This window comes from Polyergus mexicanus, unplaced genomic scaffold (genome assembly GCF_030449975.1).
Source record: "Polyergus mexicanus isolate NDT 795.1 unplaced genomic scaffold, iyPolMexi1.0 SCAF_26, whole genome shotgun sequence".
NCBI classification, from domain to species: domain Eukaryota; kingdom Metazoa; phylum Arthropoda; class Insecta; order Hymenoptera; family Formicidae; genus Polyergus; species Polyergus mexicanus.
In genome coordinates, this window is record NW_027223346.1 from 4,073,298 (window position 1) to 4,097,818 (window position 24,521).

Consider the following 24,521-nt stretch of genomic DNA (forward strand, 5'->3'; position numbering starts at 1 on the left):
TTGCTGCCGGATCGAGCAATTGTGCGGAAGGCTTAAAATTAGCGACGGACGATGTTACGATCGTGCTCGCAAGCGAGAGTTCTCCTGTCTATTTGGCGAACGTGTAGAGAGAGAGAGAGAGAGAGAGAGCAGTTCTCTCCTCGGCAAAATTGATCGGCCGGAATTGCAGCGGCGGCCAACTGCAGTCCGCGAACTCGCCTAACGACAGCCCGGGGCTCGTAACTCCTCGCCGAAACGGGGGATTACACCAGGCCGTGCCGAATCACGCGAGTCGAGTCCCCCGGAATAACGCCGATGATACATATTAAGCACCGAAATAAATCAATAACGAGGCGAGTTTATCGAGACGCTTCTCTCCCGCGCGACGATCGGCGAGTACTTGCGCGAGCGTAACGGGAATATTAAGCGGGCTTATCGCGCTGAAAGATCGCCGGCGATAATCGCGTGCGGGGCTCTAGGGTCCTAGGATTGTATTAGGTAAAAAGGATATAAATCATGGTGCATGAAAATGGTAATATCGCATCTATAAGACTACGAGACGCTTAAATTTATTTTATTGCTAGTACGTAATTAATAGATGAATTTAACGTATAATGATACCAAAAGTGAAAACGACTACACAATCGAAATTAATAGAAAAGATACAGAAATTAAAAATATATCACGATGATTGTATTATATAAATCTGTATTTCCCTACAAATACATAAATCAAACTACTAATAAAAAATTGAAGAATATTTTCAAAATTTTGCGCAACCTTGTAAATGCGTTGAACTTTTCGATTTATCATTCTTACGGAATTTCTCTCGATAATGATAATATGTACACCATGCCTAGCGAATTCAGTCATATATTCGCGGTAGCGTTAATGTAACAGATATTTCAGATTGTCTAGAGAGGATACACGAGTCCGCATCGAAGCGGGATGCGAAGCGAGACGCGAGCGGAGCGTGACGAACGGCGCTGTATAAATGCAGCGTTGCTAATGTTAAATCGCCGACGCGGTAATTACATGCAAATAGCGCCGGCCACTGTTTAAACAGCGCCCGGTGCACGAGGCGAGGCGCGCCGTCGAAGCGCGCCTCTCTCGTCCATATTTTTCGAAATACTCGCCCTCACGTGCCTCGCCCGCTCGTGTAAAGCTCCGGCGCGTTATTAAGCGCCGTTGAATGCACTCCGGCTATATCTCCTCGCATAAGCGAGGAAACGGGATCCATTAAAAAAATTTGCGAAGGTACTTCGCAAAGGAAATGCGATAGAAAAAGCTCGAATTACAGCAGCGTTCAAGAGCTTTAACCTGGCTTCTGGGAACTAAAATTAACATGTAAACGTGTGTAATTCCTATTTTACGTTTTAAACTAGAGAAATGTAAATATAGACAATAAAATTTGATTTCTCAAAGAATTAATTTTCAGAATTGAATTTTAATAGATACAAATTATATAATCACGTGGTTTAATAATGAAAATTAAACAAGTAATAGCCATTCGTTAATTATTATTGAGAGAAGATTAATTGATAAATTAGCAAATATTTTTAGCTGAGCGGAAAAAAACAAATTCAAAAAATTATATATATATATAAGCATATACATATTGTATCATTTATTACACTTGCAAAACAAAAATAATCGAGATGGAACTATTTTCATTCTAATGCACTTAACGAAGGATATTTATACTTCGTATGCGTATATAAATACGCTCTTACGTAGTCTATTGCGTAGGCGCATTAAACATTCGCATAGCAAATTTACGATTCTGATGAATGTGTCGGCTGGCCTTCTATCTCACGGCTTCGTCGATGAGAGCCAGGGGCTACAGCAAAACAGCCATGAGTAATTAACACGCTGTACGCCAGATCTAAATTTCGACATCGCCTAACCAGTGCCAAGAGTATTTCGAGAGATCCTAATTGACTTTATTTTAATTAACGAAGTCCATAGGCGACTTAAGATAAGAGAAACAAAATTGAAAGTTTCGCGACTAAGGGTCTCTCTTTTTTTAGAATAATTCTCTCTTTTTATAATTAAAATATTACTTTTAAATATATCCTAATTTGTGTATAATTTTTCATATCTTTTCATTAATTATTACATTTTATTATCAAGCACGTGTTCAGATATTAATTTGACAGAATTTTGAATGATGAAAATTTCCTAAATTCGATAATGTTATTTATGTAACTTACGCGACTGGCTCGTTTTATGTCGACTCGAGTCCATTATCGATTAAATAACGAATAATAAATGTACACATTTTATTAAGGTTATTAATCGATTAAAAACAGCTAGCTCTTGGATATGTTCTGGACACAAATCTTGTCAAGCGTCGTTCCTGTCGCTTGCGCGATTCTCCTCGCTGTTAATTAGCGTTTCCTTGTAATTTCCTAATCCGCGCCCACACTTTCATCCTAATTATTTCTGTCAGCTTCTTACACGCCTTTTGCGCCATGCCGACTTTCATTGTTAGATAAGCGATCTTACAATCATTATTACGAGACCATAAATCTCTAAATCTGGATTAGTCATTAATTGCTTAACTTTCTATATAATCTTTTCTAATTTTATGCAAAACTTTGTGACGCAATAATATTTTGCTAACGTTAGTGTTTAATATTTTCTGTCTCTTTCAAAAATTCGTTTCAGGAAACAAATAAAAACGTAATGATCTATAATTATATAATAACAGCAATAGATTTAGAGTACAAACAATTAAGCATGGATATAAATAGGTAAAAATATATAAAATATACTGTATAAAGATTAAATTGAAATTTTAAAACCCGACATGCACACAATATTTGTTGTTGCGGTCAAATTTCAAATTAAGATTGATGATCGGAAAAAGAAAGAAAGGCTTACTCGCGTAGAATCTGTGTAAATTAATGTTTGCCATCGCCACACGTATATCATCGATGGTTTCCGTACATTTTTAATGCAAATGTATTAATAAAATTAAATAATAATAAGTTCGCGCACCAATACCCGCACCTTGGCTCTTATCTGTCAGTATTCCCACTGAATTATCTATTATAGAATTGTTTAAATCCATAATTTTAAAAAATAAACGTTTAATTTTTTTTTTTTTTTTAGAAACTTGGAAAATTTAGAAAATCAAAGTTAATTTATTAAATTTACAATAATAATAATACGATTTTTTCGTACTGTAAAACATTAGATGCTAGAAAGCTTTCGGCTCTAAAGATTACGTTAAAAGCTTGTAGCAGTCATTCTCGAACATAATTCTTATTAGCGTTATCCTGATACTGTTAAGAGTAGATTCCTCTGGATAACGCGTTACCCCTTTCTTTCACCGTTTAATATTTCTGGCTATCTTTCTTGCTCGCTCAAATAAGATTTAATGATTATTGTTCTGTTTATCCCTCTCTTATTAATCATACAGAAGATTATGGGTCGGCGAAAAGAGCGCTCCGCGTGTGTGAGAGGTACGCGGGGGGAAATCACGGCAATAGAGTCGTCGCGGTACTGCAGGAAATAGCGGGAAATTTATACGATCGTTACCGTCGCGGGTTAACACGGACAGTCGTATCGGTAGCAAAGCGCCGCGACGCGACGCGACGCGCCAAGCTCGGCTAAATAAATGGACAATATCATCCTCGTCGTAAAAATAATTGCCCGCCGCTCGTGGCGGCGCGCGACCGATTATTGCCAACCGCGGCAATTAGCTGCCGCGGCTTCATGCGCTTTATTGCCGTTTGCTGCGAATTTTTATCGCGAGCTTCTCTGTAGAGATCGCAATCTGATTGCGGCAGAATTTTTGGACCAAGAAAAATAGGAAGATTGAGATAAATCGATATTACAATAATAGAATAGTAAATTTACTATGAAAGAGTTGAGATATAATGAATAATAAATTTATTTGTTAATTATATATATGTATATATTGAAATTAATATAATTTATATAAATTCAAAGCTTTGTTATTAAAATATCTAATATTAAATATTGAAAGATTTTCTCAGATAATAGTGGTTCTTTCTAAGGTGATGAAATTTTTGCTCCAATAAGTCTGACATAAAAATTAGTAGAATATCTGGAGAATATCTCTTATCATAATGAGATCATTAAAGAATATTTTATCTAGTTATGAGATTAATTTAGAATCATAATATAACACACTTCTTGCTGATCTACCTGACGCTTTTGAAGCAAAATTACACCAACGGCCGATTGAAGAAGATCGACCAAAGTCTCGGGGTGTGTCTCGCACGGGATTATACAACGCGGAGGAAATAATGACGCAGATATTGCGGAGAGGATATGGTAGGAGGATGTGGAGGTCGGTCGGCGGGGTACGGAGAAATATAATGGGTTAAGTTTCGCCGTCGTGCTCCGGCGAATTTCCGGGTCGAGCTCGCGAGCGCGTGGCACTTTCAAGGGACTACCGGGAGCTCTTCTTAGGTAACCAAGTTAAGCTGTTAATTTCCACGTACATGGTTCACGGTCGGCTTAAATTTCTTGCCTGGCCTCGGGGTAACCCGGAAAAAGTCCTTCGCGCTCTTTTGTCCGGGCCTTGAATCGCCTGCACGGATTAAACTAGCAATATGATATTATCACGTCGTATGACTTTACGTTTTGCCACGTCACATTATATTAAAGAACAAAGATGCGTGTCTACTTTAGTGCATTTACAGAATCAATATGAAAAAAAGAAATTTGTCAAACGTACAGATTGCAATTTAATCGTAACTACTAGATTCGCACATATCACATGTACACAAAATCATAAAAATTCGCCCCTCATATAATGCTATATATGTATAGTTTTGTATATAAATACTTATTCTATTAGATACTTATTTCAATACGCTAATACACAGGATGTATTAAACATTATGTACACTCTTTTTCAAATCGCAGATAAAAAAAAAAAAAAAAAATTGCAGCGACAGTCGACGACATCTGAACAGATTCGAAAGAGGTTTTTCTAATCTCATTCCCCTCTGTAGAAAGATGCGTATGATATACATATGCGGCGTTTTACATGTGCTCTTTTTTTCTTCACACCCATGTTTGGTTCCTCCTCATCGGTGCCACGAGCCGCTCGTGTCAGCGCAACGGGCGGCTGTTAAAGGTATAGTTATGGCCAGTATTTGTCACGTCTTATCGCCGACGCGCATCTTAAGCGCGGGGAATTAAACGCGTAATCGCACGGTTATTATCTCGTTAAAGGCGAACGCGAGTCAGAGTCGAGGGAAGATGCCTTTTCGTCGGCGGCTTCCCGCTTAATAAATGATCCATGTTTCGGACTAACGTTTAACATGGTTGATTCCTATCAAAATTATCGTGTTATAATTTTACTTATCTTATCTATGAAAAAAAAATCTCATAAGACATATAAGAATAGAGATTTGCTTACTTTCATAATTTTCTGAAGGATAAATAATATCTATTTAATAATATTATACGCAACGATAAATAATTTTTAAATTTCAAACGGATGATGATCAAAAATGATTATAAAAATTTTAAGATAGATATCCCACGTGTTTATAGCGGCTTCCATCTTCAAAAGATATTTTAGTTTAATTGGGTGAAAATGAAAGAGAATCAGCCTCCATATTCCCTATTAAAAAAAAGAAAAAAAAAACATTTACATGAGAATCTTTTCACACCCGTTCCTTTACACAAGAACGAAAACTCCGAACTCGCGAACAGGCATTACGGCGCCATTTTCCATTCTTCTAAAAGCTCGACGAGTGAATCCGCTCTAACGTCCCAAATACTCCAATTCTCTTCTTCAGGGTAGACAACGTGATCCGGTCGCGGCGGTAACGGTAATTGGAAGGCAGAAAAACGGAGAGAATTAATTTGTCGTGCGCAGTGCCCGACGGAGAGTGCGGGAAACGAGGAACAGAAGAGGGTGGGAAGAGTACGGGGTGGAGCCTGGGGAGATGCCCGAGAGAACCGTCGTCGGGTCTCTCCCATTGATTATGAGGCAAGGCGAGCGTCGTTAATGGCCGACGGCGACATTTATCGCGTCAATGGACGCCGCGCGTCCATTCCCACGTGACCATCTCCGTCACTCGCTATAAATACCCTCATCCGCTCTCCTCTCCCCGCTTGACATCTTGCGTTTCTCGAGGCAAATCGAAGCTTAAACGATTATCACGGTTCATTTCGTGATTTCTTTAATATAACGTAAATCGCTAATACGAGCTAATAAGAGCCAATCGCACGATAAATGAAGGTAAAAATCCTTTGAAGAATTCCAAAAAAATTTTATTATTTTAAACGTTTCGGTCATCTTCAGTAAATCTGTTGAAATAAACATTAAAGAGAGAGAGAGAGAGAGAGAGAGAGAGAGAGAGAGAGAGAAAACAAGCGTAATACATACATTGCATTAATTTTTATTTGATCATATGTACTTTATTAATTTTTTATTTAGCTCTTATTAACATTTCATATTAACAGCTCATATTAATAATTTATGATTTATGCTATATCACATTATTCAGAGCTCTATTTACTTATTAATTACTTTAATGTTTTTATTACGGACTCTCTCGATTGACATGTATTGACAATACTTTATTTTGACAGCGTCAAATCAAATTATTTCAAAATTCCAACAGAATAATTTCATGCTTATATGTTTGATATAAATATGCAAAAAATTTCAATTTTTCTTTTGTGCATTTAATATACTGTGTCCGATTAATAGAAAATTTAACAAAAGTTTACATATTAAATATTCCTAAGGAAATTCGAGATTCATACACATGTAATTTTTGATACAACTAAATAAACTTTTAATATAATTAAGTAACTAAATAATAAATTAAAATATTGCGATAAAAATCATTAGTAAAATTAACTGTGTGCATATATTGTGCGAAGAGAAATATTTTATATATCTATACATGTATTTACCAATAAAGTCTATTTCAACACGATCGAGCAATAATAATAATAATAATAATAAAAAAAAAAAGCGAGCGGTTAACAAGAATTTGTATACTCGATTAAAATCTATTAAAATTCGCCGGGGAAGAGAAACATTTCATGTGTCTTCGCTCGCGGACCTTTAATCTAATTAAAAACTACGCAGCGCGTAAAAAGTATAGCGAGCAACACGCGCTTTCCACCTAATTTCTGCAGATTCTCTTTCCCCGTGTTACTCCGGGCTCGCCGAGAGATTCACTCGCAGCTGCCGCCGGAATTTTTCTAGCCGGATCTTATACCGAAACGGCCCATGCGTTACGCGACACCGCGGTAATTAAAAGTACCTTTCTCCCCTCTTGCCCCTGACCATCGCCCACGGTGCTCGGTGGACAGTACGCGCGTCGAGGATTTTTAATTGAAAAAATTTCACGATGAACTTTTTCTCGTCAACTGCGACTCGCGCCACTCTCGATGCTTTCACGCAGCGGTCTCGATTAAAAGATCATATTCTATCTGTGAGCAATTGCATAGTCTCTTCTCTGCAGCGATAGGTATATTATATAAACGACCAATGAAATATGATAAATATGCAATGGTTTATTAATAAAAAAAAATTAAACAACGCGCCGATATGTCGCGTTATTTGACCGCACATATTTAATTTCTAATTCATTTTCCAGTTTCGTACGCATTATTACTTACTATAATTATTTTATAATTAATTATTTTATTATATTATTATATATTTCATCTCTCTAATATTTTCCTACTTTCCTAACATTTTTCTACTTTCGAATTGCACTGACATTATTTTAAGATGGAATATATTGGAAAAATGATCTCTGCTGTGGAATTATGTATTCTATATTTAAATATTTTACACTCAACAAAAGATCTTTTGTGTTGGAACAGTTAAAAATAAAAGAAACCGGTTCAAAGTACAAAGATGGGGTTGAGTAATCTCGCTCAAAAAGACAGTAATTGATATAACGAGGGACACATTAAACTTAACCGCAACACGGAGAGTATCGATTGCGCGGTGTCGCGTTCGCGTATTCCGGTTTCTCTCCCGTACAACTCATACAAAGGCATACAAGGTGACTCGTATTTCAAGGTATGAACGAAGCACGGCGTTCCGCGCGACGAGCGCGATAAAATCGGCCACAACGACGAGACTCATTTCCCTGCATATCAATCCAACGGAAGAACAACGAGAACGCGGCGACGCGAGAACTCGCAAAATACCCACCCGACAATCGACATCCACGTGGTTTTAACGTTGCTAGCAATGTTCACTGCAGAGTGCGTGCGATAACGCGTCAAGATTTTCACCCGAGAGCGATAGTATTGTACTTTCTAGCTTTTTATAAAACGTCCATAATATATGTCTAACGTGAAATTCAGAGATCTTTAAATTTCCTTTTCTCACGTTCCTTCAAGTTTCCATATTTTCCAAATTTTCGAATTTTCATATCTTTAAACTTTTATATATTTTTACGCTTCTATTTTTATTTTTATTCATATTTTTAAGTATTTTAAAAGACAATATGATCGAAAAATGGAATTTTGATTGTTTTATTTTAAATGTGAAAAAAAAAACTGCACAACAGAAACATATTAAATAATACAAGTTGCACTTGAAGAAGATTGTATAGCAGGAAGTAAGATGCATCTTGCATCATTTAATATGTTTTTGTTGCAGTTTTTCCACATTTAAAACAAAACTTAATCACGGTTCTATTTTGAAAATCGTGACAACGTTAAAAATTTCAAACGCACGCAAACTTCAAACTATTGATTCAATAGCGTCAAAAAAAAAATATGGGCAAAACTCGAGAAGAATCATAGTAACTAGACCCAGTGTAAGCGAAGAGATAGCGCAGTCAGTGCGTCCAGAAAAAAAGTCAGTCCCCGAACTTCTTGAATGCACTGTGTGCGTGGCTACTTTATTAAGTTACAATAATGTCAAGATCCACCGTGAATTTCATTCGTACGATGGATAAAGACGAGTACTATTTTTCACGGACAGCTCGAGGCCATCGTGGAGAAATGGCGCGTCGTGTTTTACAAAGATAAGGCTTTAAGGTCTTAATCCTCGCCGAAATGAAAGCGAAGAAGAGACGGGCGGCGTTCCGATAATCTAGCGCGTTACTTCCGACGATTACGGAGCGTGGATTAGCGACCGAAAGAGACCGGCATAACGGCGGAATCGAGAGAAGAAGCAGGCATCGTATCCGCGAAATTAAGCGATCAAGCTTGCCATGATGCAGCCCCGTAACGTTTTATCGACGTTCCGCGATTACGCGTTTTGGCAAATGCACTCTACGAAACTTTATTCGCGTATTAAAACCGCACACAATTCCGCCAAAGCTGACGAGCTAATTGTGTGTTCTAAAATCATCGAGTTTATACGAATACTCGCAATCACCGATTTCCAACATAAATATATCATTATTTTGCGATTAAATATAAATTTCGTATTTACGATATCGCGCGCGTATCTCGTTTTCCAAAAAACTCTGCGTAAATAATTCACTCGTTTTTGCGATGACCCACACAATTCGCTCGTTAAATAAATTATCATGAAAACGCCAAACAAACGCCATTTATCATAACGCGATTACGTCATGGCGCGATTCATAACGATCATCGCGGCCGCAACAAGCATGGAAAATTGATGTTGTGTGCGGCGATATAATAGGATCATCTTGCCGAATGCCATCCTTTGCATTCCTCCAGGGGATGATTTGGTCTTCGGAAATTGGTGATTATATCAAAATGGCATCGTTTCCGTTAACTCGATTAACACATATTAAACACACGTAAGTATAGAGCTTGTAAATTTGTTGAAATTTTATCGATTTCTATTAAATATATTTAAAAGAAGATTTGACATTAAAAGAAGTCGGAAGATATTTTAAAAATTAATTTCTTTCCTCCAAAATATGATTTTGTTTTTATGTGCTCAATTAAACTGTTATAAAGAACATTTTATGAGCAGAGTAGTACCGCAAATAACAGAACTAAAAAAAGTAATAAAAAATTAAACTATAAGAATTAAATTTTAGAGAAAAGAAAAAATATGAGGGAATACTACGATTTTCGAGTGAATAATTAGCGCTAATTAGGGGGGGATTTACTATTTTGAAAATTATTTTTAATATTTTATAAAGTAGAAAATTCAATATTAATTCAATTGTGTAATAAAAAAAAAAAAAAGTTAAACTTGCAGCAAAAAGGAACAATTAAATTCACGCATAGCGCTTTAAAATTGCATAGTTTCATCAGTATTTGTTGTTGATTTTCACCATGTTTACACTTTCGAATATATTTCATCCAAATAACGGAATTGAAAGCTGATGTAATATACGGAGATCGCATTCGAAAACATTTGGAAATACAGCGATGATACGGTAGATTTTCTATAGCAAAAATGTTAAACAAGGGAGAGGAGCGGTGCTGTTATAGTTTCATTTCCCGAATCGCTCCCTCAAACCGCGCTCATGACCCAGGATGGAACAGTGCCAGGAAAAAAAATCTGCCCTAAAGCCTACCCCACCCCGCTTTCACACCTAAGCCTTGGAAACTGTAATTTGTGAATTTCGCTCGTGTCAGCCGACGCGCGACAAATGTCGTCGGCCTTGCCCTGCCGGGGATTGAAATATTTATGCCGCGTAGAGTGCCCGGTTAAATGCGCGCTCGCGAATATCGTTTGATTTATGACGGCTATGTCGGTCAGGTTTTGTTTTAGTTTCGGTCTTTATACATATATACTATTTTTTTTAAAAACTTTTCTGCGAGAGAGAGTAATTTTACGTGACATAAATGCAATTTCACTCTGTCGACACCTGTGCAAATATAGATACAATAAAAATAAATGTTTAATTGTTATTTAATTATCAATTATACAATTCAATGTTTGATATATTTAAAATATATCTTCTAAAATATATCTGCGCTTTTTATTGCACAGAACTATAGGGTGTATAGAAAACTGTGAGTAAATAACATTGAAAATAACTAATAAAAATCTATAATCTTACAGAAAAGAAAAGGTCACCTGCGATATAAAATTAAATACTTGTGCAGCTAATGATTTATCATTATAAAAGGCTTTTTTAACGAGTGTGTATTACACTCCTGAATTACTTTATTTATACTTCTTTTAGTTTACCATTGTCGCAATAGAGGCTATTTTCGCGGAGGTGAGATTGCCGTGCACGTCAACGCGCGAGACATTTCATTGCACTTTTCGTTCCAGCTATTTCCGGTTGTGTGCGCGAGCTCGCATTCAGCGAAGCGCCGTATCCAAATTCGCTGTATAAATATTTAATTCCCGCGGGATTTTCACGGGCAAAATCGATACGCGCAAACCGCCAAAGGAGCCCCGATATACAGTTCTCACACCGTTGAAAAATCTACGTGGCTCTCGTTACGCAAATACTTGAACTGAGTTGAAAACCAAAGTGATACGTATCGTTTGAACAGAATAATTCAAGATAACGAAAAAGCAAAGATTAATTGTATCGCGTAAATTATGTATAGGATTATTATATTAGAATAATTATACATAAAAATGATACGCGATTAAAATTATAAACAAGATGTGTGTAATCATTTTTTATTAAAAAAAAATTAATGTTTTCTCTGACAGATCTCTATGTGGCTTGACAATAAGAATAATATATGTAACGTAATATGTATACATTATTGTCAATGTCATTTATTTTTATTTGTACAAATACAATATTTTTCCGACAGAATTTTTTTTTTAATTTCTGATTATAATAAAGTTAATTCTCGCACATACATACATACATATATATATATATATATATATATATGTACACAATCTAAAAATTTTTAATGCACGATATAATTAAGAACATTGATCAAATTTTTTATGTTGTTTTTAATAATATAAATAATAAAAATATAGCAAATTAAACGTTTCTAACAAATCAACGTCTCTCTTGAATTCTTGAATTTGTTATAAAAAGATTACAATTTTCATCGCCAAGTGGCATTTTTAATTGACACGAAATTAATCCGAGCGATTCAACATGTTCTGATTTCCGAGCGGCGCGATTCGATTGTTACGAGCCCGCGTACGAAATTCATTCGACGAGACGGACTCTCGAGAATCGAATCGAAGAGAGTCTGCACAACTCGCGGCGGTAACGACCGCCACCGTCGAAATAGAACGGAACGAGAGGGTAGAAAAGGGGGCGAGGGCGAAAAAAAAAAGCCGAAGAGGGATAGCGCGGAGCGAAACGAGAGCATGAAAGCCAGCGGTTTCGTAGGGGAAAGGGGGGAGAATAGGTATAGGAGGGGAGATTGAAGGAGGAGGGTGAGGGCGACGAGGACGGCGGATTCGAGTGGATGCGGATATTGCAGTCGGCCAGGTTCGATTTTGCCTTAACGGCGAGAGTGGATATCGAATGATCCACATAGTCCGGGCACCTTTCGAGCCCCTTCTCACCCTTTCCCGCCACCGTTTGCCCTCTCGCGAGTGTAGGACTAATCTGGTCCGGGAAGGGGCGGGGGGGAGGGATTAAGCCCGAGCTGTCAGAGGGAACGAAGAAGAGACTCCGTGAAAGCAGAGGGCGGAGGGTCGAATTAAGCCCGGGACGCGCTGGACTCTTCGTCGGTAACCTAACTCACGGGGGGGTAGTATGCGTGCCAAGGGTCGGGCTGCTGGCCTAACTCCACTTAAATTAAAGCAATCTATCCTGCGGAACTCTCGCGCTAAGCCGACAGGTTAAGCGAGAGAAGCAACCGAGCACTCTCTCTCTCTCTCTCTCTCTCTCTCTCTCTCTCCCTCTCCCTCCCCTCCCTCTCTCCCGCCGATGCGCGCTTTCCTTTACTTTCCAGGTGAACACGTTGTCGAGTGAATACCCTGGATTTGATCATGTGAGCTATCCTTTTGCTCCTCCGTCGTTTATCCTTCGTGTATTTATCTGTTTAAAAGCATTTTGCGCGAATATCTTTGATATACTACATGATTACCAAATTATGATTCTTAGATAAATCGTATTTTAAGTAACCTTGAAAGAGAGAGGGGGAGAGAGAGAGAGAGAGAGAGAGAGAGTATTTAGAGTTAAATGTTATCATCTGCTATTTATTTTCGATTTCTTTCAAATAAAATCCGTAAGTCTCATGATTTTTTGCGGAACACGCAAAAATAAATTTTGATCTAGTATAATATCTTTAGAATATAAATTTTATACAGAATTTACGAATACAGTATTAATACACGAGGCGAGAATATACGATCTTCGTTTAAGCTATGTTTATTTCACTGCATGTTTTCTTGCTGCAATAGCTTTTATAGATCTCCGGCCCCGAAATAGACAAACGCTATTTCACTGGTCTTTCCCCATTCTATCCCGTTCCTTCTCCCTTCTCTGCCACGGGAACGTGTTGCACGCTCGTTCTCTGGCCAGCTAGTTTGGCGATCAAAGCGTGAGTGGAGCACGTACCGTCGTTTAATCCGCTTCTCTCATGGATGCTCTCGGTTTACTACCCGCTTCAACATCCGTCGTGTAAGTCACGGAATTGCGCGCGCGTAGAAATGTCCAAGATTTATTCAGCTAATCCGTCAGCGAAGAGCGACGCGGATTAACAACGACGATGTCCGCGATTTATTTTTTTACGAGAACCACCAGGCATTCGCCTCCTCCCATCATTCTGACCATAGTCATATGTGTATAAAATTGACGTATATCATGTCGTGCAAAAATTCATATAATTTATCAATCAGTTTTGGCTTTATTTTCAATATATAGCTCTATAATTCTTGATAAAACATAATAATCCAGAAACAACATACAAAACACTAATTATGTATGTGTGTGTGTGTGTGTAAATATATATTTGTAATATACTTAAATTATTTACTTACTCGTATGTGCTGTGTAACGTAAAAAAAAGCTCGCGTAAAAATTTAATTCTTTCATTTATACGCGAATATATTACCATGTAATGTTAATTAGGAAAATTATATTATCAGAACATCGCAAAATGCAACAGCGCGCATAAGGATTTTGTAACGGCGGTCTGCGTGCGCCATTGTAAAGCATAACAGTTCTTCATAATTATACAGCATAAAAAAATAATCTGCGACGTAACGAGCCACGTAACCAACGCGAGCGCAGAAACGAGGTAGCGGGTAGCCCCCCGTGGACGTGTTTCACATGCTTACACGTACCCGGCTCGTAATTGGATGCACGCTGTAATAAAGTGTCACGAGACAAAACATCGATTATATTCGGATGCTGTTTTTCTTGCACCACATCGTAAAAGAATCCTAAATAATCAAATACACATAATGTTCGTATATATTATACTTAACGGAGATGTAGGAAAAATTATGTAGCAGCTTTTCTAGCTTTTCTCTTACTCTACGAATGTTGCTTTCTATTTTCGCGATAATACAATCAGGGTGTCTACTCAAATCTTAGAAAAAAGATTCTCTCATCTTTCGAATATTATTGTTCAAAAGAGTCCAGATAAAGAGAATATTTTAAAGATTCTCATCTGATGCAACTTTCTAAGATAAGTTTTTGCATTATATGCGTTTTCTATAATGCTAAATTCTAATGACTAAAAATAAAGAATATGTACTGCATATTCAATATTTTAAAATATTGAATATATATAAAGAAAGAGAGATAAAAATATATATTTATAATATATTTTAAATACATAATTCACTTTACTTACCGACTATTTACAATATTTGAACAAAATTATCGAAGAAAGAATATAGAAAAAAAAAATTCTCTTAGTCCCAATGAAATTCCGTAAGAACTCCCTGATTTCTTCAGATACAAAAGAAATAATTGAAATTTCAGGTTTTCCATGCTTTTTTAGGGAGCGGACACCCCGATAATGCTTTTTGAAAATCTAACGTTGCCAAAATAAAAGAATCTTTTCGTTGTATTTGAATAACGTTGCACTTTTGCAAAAAGAAGGCATATTCGAGACATATTCTCCTTCCATGAATATTTCTGAAGCGCTTCGATCGACAGCGGTAATCCGATTGCACGGATTTCGTTACTATGGAGAGGAGCACATCGCGGGCAAAATTCGGGCAAATCGGGTCTAATAGCAGCCGCGTGTTTATATATAATCGCGTCTACGCGATTGCGTCGTATCGGGCTAATTTGCGGGCGACGAGCGAGCAGCTGATGAGCGCGACATCGAAGCGCGATTAAATCGCGAGCGAATGCCGATCTGAAATTACAATCGGCGCTGGCATTACCAGATCGTGTCGCTTCGAATTACAGCTACGTTTCTGTCTTACTTGTCTTACTCGCGACAAGAATGTAATACAACAGGGAACAGGACACCGGAGGGATAGCACGCGGACACACGGACGAACACTGTCGCGAACGCGCGCGTTCCTTCCCTCGAGAGTCCCACGACGACGCCTCGACGCGCAACGTGAGAGCGATAATGCTCGGGAAAAAAATCGCTTTTTTTATTTACTACGCTCCGACTATCATACGCGTTTCGTAACGAAGATTAGACGTATCGCGATAAAACTAATATGCGTGTCATATATTGATTCGAGATAGTTTCAAGTTTGTAAATTTTTAAACCTACGACAGGATGTCTACTCGAATCTTGTATCCTTGAAAATTCCCTGATTTTCCAAGTATTTTTATTTAAAATTCCAAATAAGAATATTTCCAAGATTTTTCAAAATAAAATGCAATTTCCTAAAATAAGTCTTTTCATTGTACGTGTTTTCTAATATTTTTCATTCATACAAAAAAAAAAAAACACCACAAGCGCTAGACTTACGTACGGAAAAAAAATTGAATAGCTTTTGTTAAGATAAAAATTTTTAACTCGCATATAACATTTACATTTTTCATCATTAAAAATTAAAATAAAGAACTGCATATTCAATATCTTGTTAAGACATTGAATATATAAACGAAAATACGTGTAGGTATATATTTATAATATATTTTAAACACATAATTCACACAGCTTGACTTATAATATAAGAGCAACATTATTAAAGAAAGAATTTTCTACAACATTTCCCGAGTCCCAATAAAATTCCATGAGAATTCCCTGATTACTTCAGATGCACAAAATCCCCTGAGAATTCCAGTTTTTCTAGGGAGTAGACACTCTGCATGATTTTTTTAAGCTTTACACGCAAGATTGTATTTAGAACGTATTTAAAATAACTTTCCTAACTTTTTAAAATATTTTACAACAAACTTCTTACAATATTATTATAAAAACGTTCGACATTTGCGTCCATTTGAAACCTACCTTTTATATATTGCACGGTATTTTACTGAAGCAACGTTTTATGCAATACGCTTTCGTCGGATAACGTAGGTATAGCTGTCCCTTTTTTCCATTGAAAATGCGAGCCGGGAACGTTACAGTCGTGAAATTAAACGCATATGCATTTTGCATTCTATGAAGCGGCTAATTCCTAATGGAAACAAGAGTATCACCTAGGAACTAAAAGCCGGAGGAGCTTTAGGGCAATCAATCATGCAAATTGCGATCGCGGCAAAATCTCTGGGACTCCGTTCACGATTCCATATGGTAATGCTTTTGCTAATGCACCGATCGCGTATCAACGGACATACAGGGTGTCCCTAAAATCACACATTTCCATTTTGTAGAATGTTACAAACCGCGCTTAAAATTGTAGAAACAATTATTTGTACATTTCACATACATATAAAATTATAAATAATTAGATTAAAAATTTTTTTGGGTAATTAAGAGTGTAAATAAATAACAAAATCTTGTTTTTCAGATAAATTCGAATAAATATTATTTTAATTTAAAGCTTTGTTGACACGAAATTTATTATCAAAATAAAAATGTATATATATATATAAAAGTCTCAGATCCATGAATGGAAAGCTCCGATCGTAAAGTCGGCACTGTATACATACATATATCATGTATATCGTTACATCTAGCGCAATCTGACTTGATCCGCAAAGAGAGCTGGTAATCTATTAACTATCAATTGTTCCATATTGATCGGCCTACAGATCATTTTTTTTCTATCTAGTTAATAACACACAGTGCCTATTTAATAAAAACGCTATATTTAATTAAAGTATTGCTGTGGATAGCCTTTCACAATTTTGTAAACGTAATCTTTATTATTTTGCACAAATGCAACAACATATATGTGGAAACATTTATTTGTAGCATTAACTCGCTCATTTTATATATAGAGAAAATTGCATATTAAACGTTTATATAAAATATGCTTCGCTTAAAAAGTGAAGTTATACATATTGTACTTTGTGTAGATATTTTATCGACTCATCGGCCACGGTTATAATTGATAAGGTTCATTATCGAGATGGCATCGATTTGCTGCAAATGCAATACACGGCTGTTAATTAAATATTACGCGAGATAACCGAACGAATAATTTTTCAATTCACTCTCTACCTCGCATTCTTTTCTCTCTGTGATTTCTCTTATTTACTACTACAGTTATATAGTGTTTGGAATGAGATATTTCTTGTACAATTTCATTGTATTCTCTCTCTCTCTCTCTTTCTACTTCTGATTTCTGGTTATTAGAAATTTCTTATTATCCTTTTTAATTATATAATTTTTTTAAGTATTTCTTTTTTCTTTTCCCATGTATATTCAAATACAAGTGTTCCTAAAACCGTCATGTTACTCTCTTTATTTATTTACTAATTTATTAAATAAACCAGATTTCGCGAATCGAGTTTTCTTCAATTAAGATTTGACTAGATTTGAAATTCCTTCGAAAGATTTGACAACTTTAATACATTTAATATTCACATCAATACACACATACAGGGGTAAATCAGTTCTATTTTTATCAATTTTATTGATAATATGATATATCTCAACATTTCTGTTAAGGAATAAGGCGAGATAATTCTGAAACATTTCGAGTCAAAACATGTATTTAAAAAATCTCATTCTAAAATGTATTTTCTTTATTTACGTCCCCTCATTTGTCTCTTCTTCCTTTCATTTTTTCCGCTATCAGGACGAAGATGGTGACTCGCGGTTTTAATTGAGAGAGCCGTCCAAAGTTTAACGCAATTTTATTTACGCAGCGCGATCAAACGACCGGGCCGTTTATTATTTCATCGGGGACCTCAACGTACCGTGCGATTATCGCGCGTTTTAATATCACGATATTAAGCCCTTTTTGAAAGGCTACTCAAAGGGCCACGGAGAGAGGCGATTGGCGTTATAAGTCGGGATTGTCGACACGACGCGTATATTCACTCGCGCGCCCCTCGTCGCCGTTGGCGAAATGCTGTTGAATCGGTGGCGCGGGGCGAGATCCAATCGAATTAATTATCGTTCGTTGTTAATTATCGCGGCCCGACCGATAAAACGCAGTCGCCCATAATCCGGCGATCCATGGAAAAACGGGGAGACGAAAACGCGACGCGAAAAAACCGACTGATTTTTCGAGAGAAGGAGGGAGAAACGCACGCGCGTGTGTTTCGGATCCCGTGAATGTTGCGAGACAATGAATTTCAATTATCGCCATCGCGAAACGCGCGAAACTGTTTAAATCGTTAATCGTGAAACGTGCCAGCGTGATATAATACGAGAACGGAAACGGGTGTTTATAAATTTGAATTATTACGCGATTATGTAATGCGATAGTTTGTCAGGATCTAGACGATTATTCTCTCCTTTCAAAACATCCAAATAACGATAAAGACATTCCATCTATCTATGCAAATATTTACATTCTATAATTTTACACGTACAGGAAACAATTATGACAATACGAGTCTGTATTGCATTTCTTGTAATAAAGAAAATGATAGAAAATATCGATAAGAATAAAATAGAGATAAATAAATAAGAAATATAAAATAATGTTGGTTTCTTGTATAATGCAATAATGAGAATAAGATTTGAGTATATGAAAAATAAGAATATATTTTATATATGAAATCTATTACTTTTTTTATAGTTTCTATATTTTTTTTCCATTCTCAATTGATCAGAAGAAATTTGTCTGTATTTTATTCTCAGCTTTTTACTTCATAGAATTGCATCGCAACCGACTTCTTTGTTCTCACAAACATAGGAGCCGATGGAGGATTAGGAGCTTCCGGATACTTCTTATCCGGATTTGGTACCCTCAGGATTAAGCGACGAAATCGGCGACGAATCGACGTCATGGCCGTTGAAAAATTCCGTACAGAGATTTTAAATCCGAAAGCGCATTCTAACGCCATCTACGCGCTGACGTACAGAACTGTAATCCGCCCGAGCGACAAACACTTTGACGCGCATACACTTTGTGAGGAAATGTTTCCTCACTTGCGTGCCCGAAAAAGCATCTCAAATGTATCGCAAAATCGTTAGACCGAATTTACGTCAATGTGTTGGATGAACAATTTTCGTTTAGACGATGATTTGCTCTAGCGATCACTTATCTTAACAATGATTCAACAATAGACTGATGTATTGAAATACGAGATCATACGTTACGCTTGGCTACCTTCGGATATAGATAACGATCATTAATGTCAAAAAGTTGAAAGAACAACCGATATTGAAATACGTGTAATTGACAACCTTTAATGATAGGCGATTGAAATGCATCACGATATATATATACTACAAATTTTATCTTTACAATATAAAATAAGAGTATTTTCATATATCACAGTATCTCCATATTCTCCTATATTCAAGGTGGGGCATTTATATCGAGAGGCCTAAATATCTAAAAAAATAAAGCAAGATAGAAAGAAATGTTTCAGACAAAAGTTGTTCGATTCTAAGGGGGCCACCATTAGTTTGACCTTGGGTGGAGGCGCTTCGGAGATTTCAATGTTAATTTTTTTATATTTTTTTTACACCAACTGATGTCTCTTATTTTTTTGAGTTTAAAATATCAAGGTAACATCATTGCAAAATAAATAATTTTATGAGATATTTCATAATTTATGTAAAACTATATCGAAGTAAAGTAATAAAATAAAGTATAAAATATCTCGTAAATTATTAAACTTTTAGCCATCATATCCCTATAACTTTTTATGCAGAATATTGCAAGAAATCGATTTATGTAAAAAAATTGGGGTATTTCCATTTAAAAAAACAAAATTGACATTAAAATCTCCGAAGCGCCTCCACCCAAGATCAAACTAATGCCACCATCTTACGAGCCCCTTAGAACCGAACAACTTTTGTCTGAAACATTTCTTCGCTTTATTTTTTAGGAGTCTCAATACAAATGCCCCACCCTGTATATTGAGACCGTGTATTTTTTTACTTACCATATCTCTAATCTCTGGGAAATCTTATTCAACCGTAAAAATGCAACGTAATCTTACCTGAAACATAAGGCAAAAAAGACTCATGTTATTACTTATTATTTCGAGAATATATGTGTAATAGAAATCAATGAAACGAGATAAATAAAAAAATTGTATCAATTAAAACGATATGTTATTAAGAAAACCATTTGCAAACAAAAAATATTTTAATCGCTTCATAATCATTAAAATTCATAAAAGCGATTTCAAGGTAATCTTTTTCGTCATTCGTTATAAAAATCGATGACTGATTTCGTAATGAGAAATAATTTATACGAAATTATCGATACAAATATCGTTTTTGTACTTGAAAGATCGAAAGAGAATGATTGTTTACTTATAAATCTAGTGCTCTATCATCAATCAACATAGAGTAATAGACTTCTAAGAAAAGAAGTGAACTTTGCGTTTGCAGCTGAAATAATAGAAAATGACAGGAGATTATTATTTACTCGTCAGAAGACAAGTTGATCTATCATCAATCAAAATCAAATGATAGACTTCTAAGCGGAGAGAACTATTGTTCAAAATATATTTTTAGAGTAATTTAAAAAAACAGCGAGCATGTTTTAAAAAGTTATCGACATAGAAATAATAATTACATTCCTGCGAAATTCTCGATCGTCGCAGAAAAAATATTCTTCGGTAAATATCCATATCGAATACTCAAAGAAAGATTACGTCAAATTGAAACAAAGATAACGCCATGAGTAACCTTTACATAGAACGAAAATTAATCGACATTGGGGAAGAATTAATTATCTATATCGTACGGCGTAGCTCTAATCCGAACCGCGAAAACCAAGAAGCGGCGCGCGTTCCTCATCGTCCCGTTCTCGCCTTCGTAATTTGTACGCATCGAAATAATCTTGAGACGCACAAGAACGATCGGCGTGTGACGGCGCCCATCGTAAATCACCGGTCGATCCGATCGCGGCGAGCGCGCCGCGGCGTCATCCGTCTCTGACAAAGTGCGAGCTCGCCGAGGGATCTTCCGCCGCGCCCCGGCAACTTCCGGCGGTCGTTATTTACGGGGCTAGATTGGCGGGACTTGGGGAGCTCGAGTTCCAGCGCGAGAGGCGTGAGGTCGGGATCGCAAATTGATCTCGGAGCTCGAGAAGCGAAGGCGACGGCGGCGGCGGCGGCGGCGGCGGCGTCGGCGTCGGCGGAGGCGTCGCCTTTTATCGCCCGCCGATGCACTTTCTCAGCGACGAAAGTAATTTTCTTAGATCGCTATCGGCTCGCCCGACGTCTCTCCGCGCGACGCGACGGGTCGCTTAAAAAATGCATCCCCGAGAAATCGATGTGTTATCGGGAGAAATGTTATGTGCATGCAATTTGTGAAATAGCACTCTCTGAGTGATGTATGGTATTCGAGTAACTCTTCAAGTCCGGACCGAGTACTGACTGAGTCGGCTTAACTTCGTATTGAAACGAGAGTAACGATAAACGAAAGATATACCGTTGAAGCGTATCACGCTCATCCCGAACTATATCAAAAATCTAGAAAAATATAATTCCATTTGTTGCAGCAAAAGTTAAATTCACTATGCATCGCGGTGGTTACGTTACGCAAACATAATTCTAGCAGTTAAAGTTAATATTATCCGCGTGGAAGATGATTTAAAAAAGCTGCTTCTGGTATAGAAGCTCCATGTAACCAAATTCTATCAAAATATTTTTTTCTAAGACATTTTTAGAACCATGAAAACTTTAAGTGTCTCGATGGAAAAGCGTTTTTCTTAGCGTATCAGTGACAAATAACGCGTAAACTTAAAGCGATTATTAATTATGGAAAGAATGAGATACATGACGGTGCGATACATGATAGGCTCATCAACTCGAGGATGAGCCTGGTCCCGTACATCAGATATGAATTCTTGATATTCGGAACCTGGGCTCGACCGCAGACACCGGAAACCCACTGCGCTGGCAACCACTGCTGTCTTCCTCTGACAATGCCGCGGTATGTTAACGTCACTGCGTACGGGAGTTAAAATGAATTTCTACGTTTCATTTTCGATGATTATTCCAAATGAGTCGTCCAATGAGTGACCTCATTGAATAAACGTAATTTTTAAAAGTGCGCTGGACGATGGAGACGCTGCTCACACGCGAGATCAAACATCTCATAGATTTTATTAATTTCTTTGCTGTAAACTGAGATTCTCTATTTTTTTTTCTTTATCTTAGAGCCATATTAGAAGAGCTATCTATCCCTAGAGCTGTCATTCTAATTCCAAGTTTTTTTTTTTTAAGACATAATGAAAAATATATCATGTTGCAAACAGATAAAATAGACTATTTTCAATTTTCTATGATTTTAATTACACAGATTAGTCTCGGTCTCGTTTCGGATATTCAGATAATCGTCTAAATTTGAAGATAATCGTATAAATTCATCTTTAGAGATTCACGTCGCAAGATTAGCCCGGGCGGCTCTCTAAAATACGCACAAATCTCTGCCGCCGCCATCTGTACTGGACTGAATCTTTAATAAAGAAAACCGACGACGTTCAACCATGTTCTCGTGGCATGGGTCGAATGTTAGCAGAAACCGCCAACGTTTACCGCTTTAGTCACATATATGTCGATCGTGTAATTCCTGACGTCACAAGAGATGGATAATTAACGGATACACCACTAATTGAGCCGAGTTATGCAATATAGAAGCGAGTCATGCTTCGTAAAATCTTGCATAAGAACCTAGATTAAAAATATACGTTCTTTTAATTCGTGCTCTAGATGTTTTGCTGAGAAACAATTTAATCATAATAAAAATAATTAAATATAATTGCGATAATGAGATAGATATGACAGAGTAATAATAGAATTATCATAAAATTATAAAAAAAAATAAAAAAAATAAAAAATCGATAATCGTCATTCGTGGATCGATCTTTTTCGCAATCACTGTTAATAATGATTGATAATTATTTCTCACTGTAATAAATGTAAAGGCCGCGTACGTACAAGCGTCAGCGATTTGGCGTATCGCCGAAATTCGGAGGATCGCGGCCGGGGCATCGGCAACGGTTATCACGTAGCTAGAATTATCCCCGGGACCGGAAGATCAGTTACCAATAATCCGCGGCACGCGCATTTACATCCGGGAACGAGGCAATAAATACGGCATTTACACGACGGTCCACCTGCACGGACGCGGCCTGGTCGTTCTCCACGGAACGACGGGAAGGGGATCGGGATAACATTCCTGGCCACCGGCCAGTATCTCGGGTTCCCGAAGCCGTTTCGCCCGATACAAATGGACGCCACCGACAATCCGGGGAACTGCGAAACTACGAGACTACGGTACTAAATGGATCTACTGCCGTCGCCGCCAATGCAACAACGGGAAAGAACGCGAACACGTGGACGAAGAGAGGTGACGATTAATGAACTCCGTCGTACCGTTGCACGCAGTCGTGCCAGGTTCATCGTTTGTGTTGTTATTGGCAGATGCTAAGAGATTGGCGGCTCTGTGTTAACATCGTGACGTTAATGAAGAATTTTGGCGGGTTTAGACTTCAAAGTTGCTAACAAAAGCGCATTCTTCGGCCAAATTCCAGTGAACTTTGCGCTTTCATCTCAATTTTAATTTTAAATTCTATTACACATCCAAGTACTTAGTAAAGAACGTTTATATGCGTTTGTAGCGTATGAAGATTTGATCGAAATTTTGAAAAGATAATCTATAAAAATAAATCCATAAAAAAAAAAAAATATTTTTCAAGTTTAATATAATCCGTACAAAACGCAATAATAACGATGAAGTAAGAGAGACTACAATATAATCCATCAGCTTTGAAAAAATATATGTAAAATTTATTTAAATAATGTTATTGAACAAAATAATAGCAAAAAATGAATAATAATTATTCGCTCTATGTAAAAAAAAAAAAAAAATAATAATAATAATAATAATACATATAATACACTTAAAACCAATACATTTAAGAAAGAGGCACCAAAAATGGTAAGATGATCTCGAACGAACATTTGTCGATCGAACGAGAGAGGAAAATAACATGAACAATTTGACAGATTACAGAGGCTCGTTCTAGTTTTCAATCGGTCGAGAATCTGCTGCCGCATATCGTAGATTTCCGATCCCCCCCCCCCACCGCCCCCCCTTCCTTTCACTCCTCTCACCCGATTCAATCCTCCTCATGTCCCGGGAAGATTTCGCCTTCTCTGGCCGCGTCCACCGGCACTTTGCATTCTCCAGTTTGCCACACGCGTTCGTTTCGCGCATGTCGTCGCGCAAAT

General features: G+C 37.0%; 2 protein-coding genes across 2 annotated transcripts in view; both read right to left on the bottom strand.

The window, feature by feature from the left end:
- Window positions 1-24,521, bottom strand: part of Rbp6 (RNA-binding protein 6) — a 420,916-nt gene that overhangs the window by 374,144 nt on the left and 22,251 nt on the right. The gene's annotated exons all lie outside the window — the stretch shown is intronic.
- Window positions 20,233-24,521, bottom strand: part of LOC138943353 (uncharacterized) — a 180,264-nt gene continuing 175,975 nt past the window's right edge. Inside the window, exon 4 of the mRNA XM_070314119.1 lies at window positions 20,233-20,270. Coding sequence (XP_070170220.1) covers window positions 20,242-20,270 — 29 coding nt within the window. The 3' untranslated portion in view covers window positions 20,233-20,241. The remainder of the gene's footprint in view (window positions 20,271-24,521) is intronic.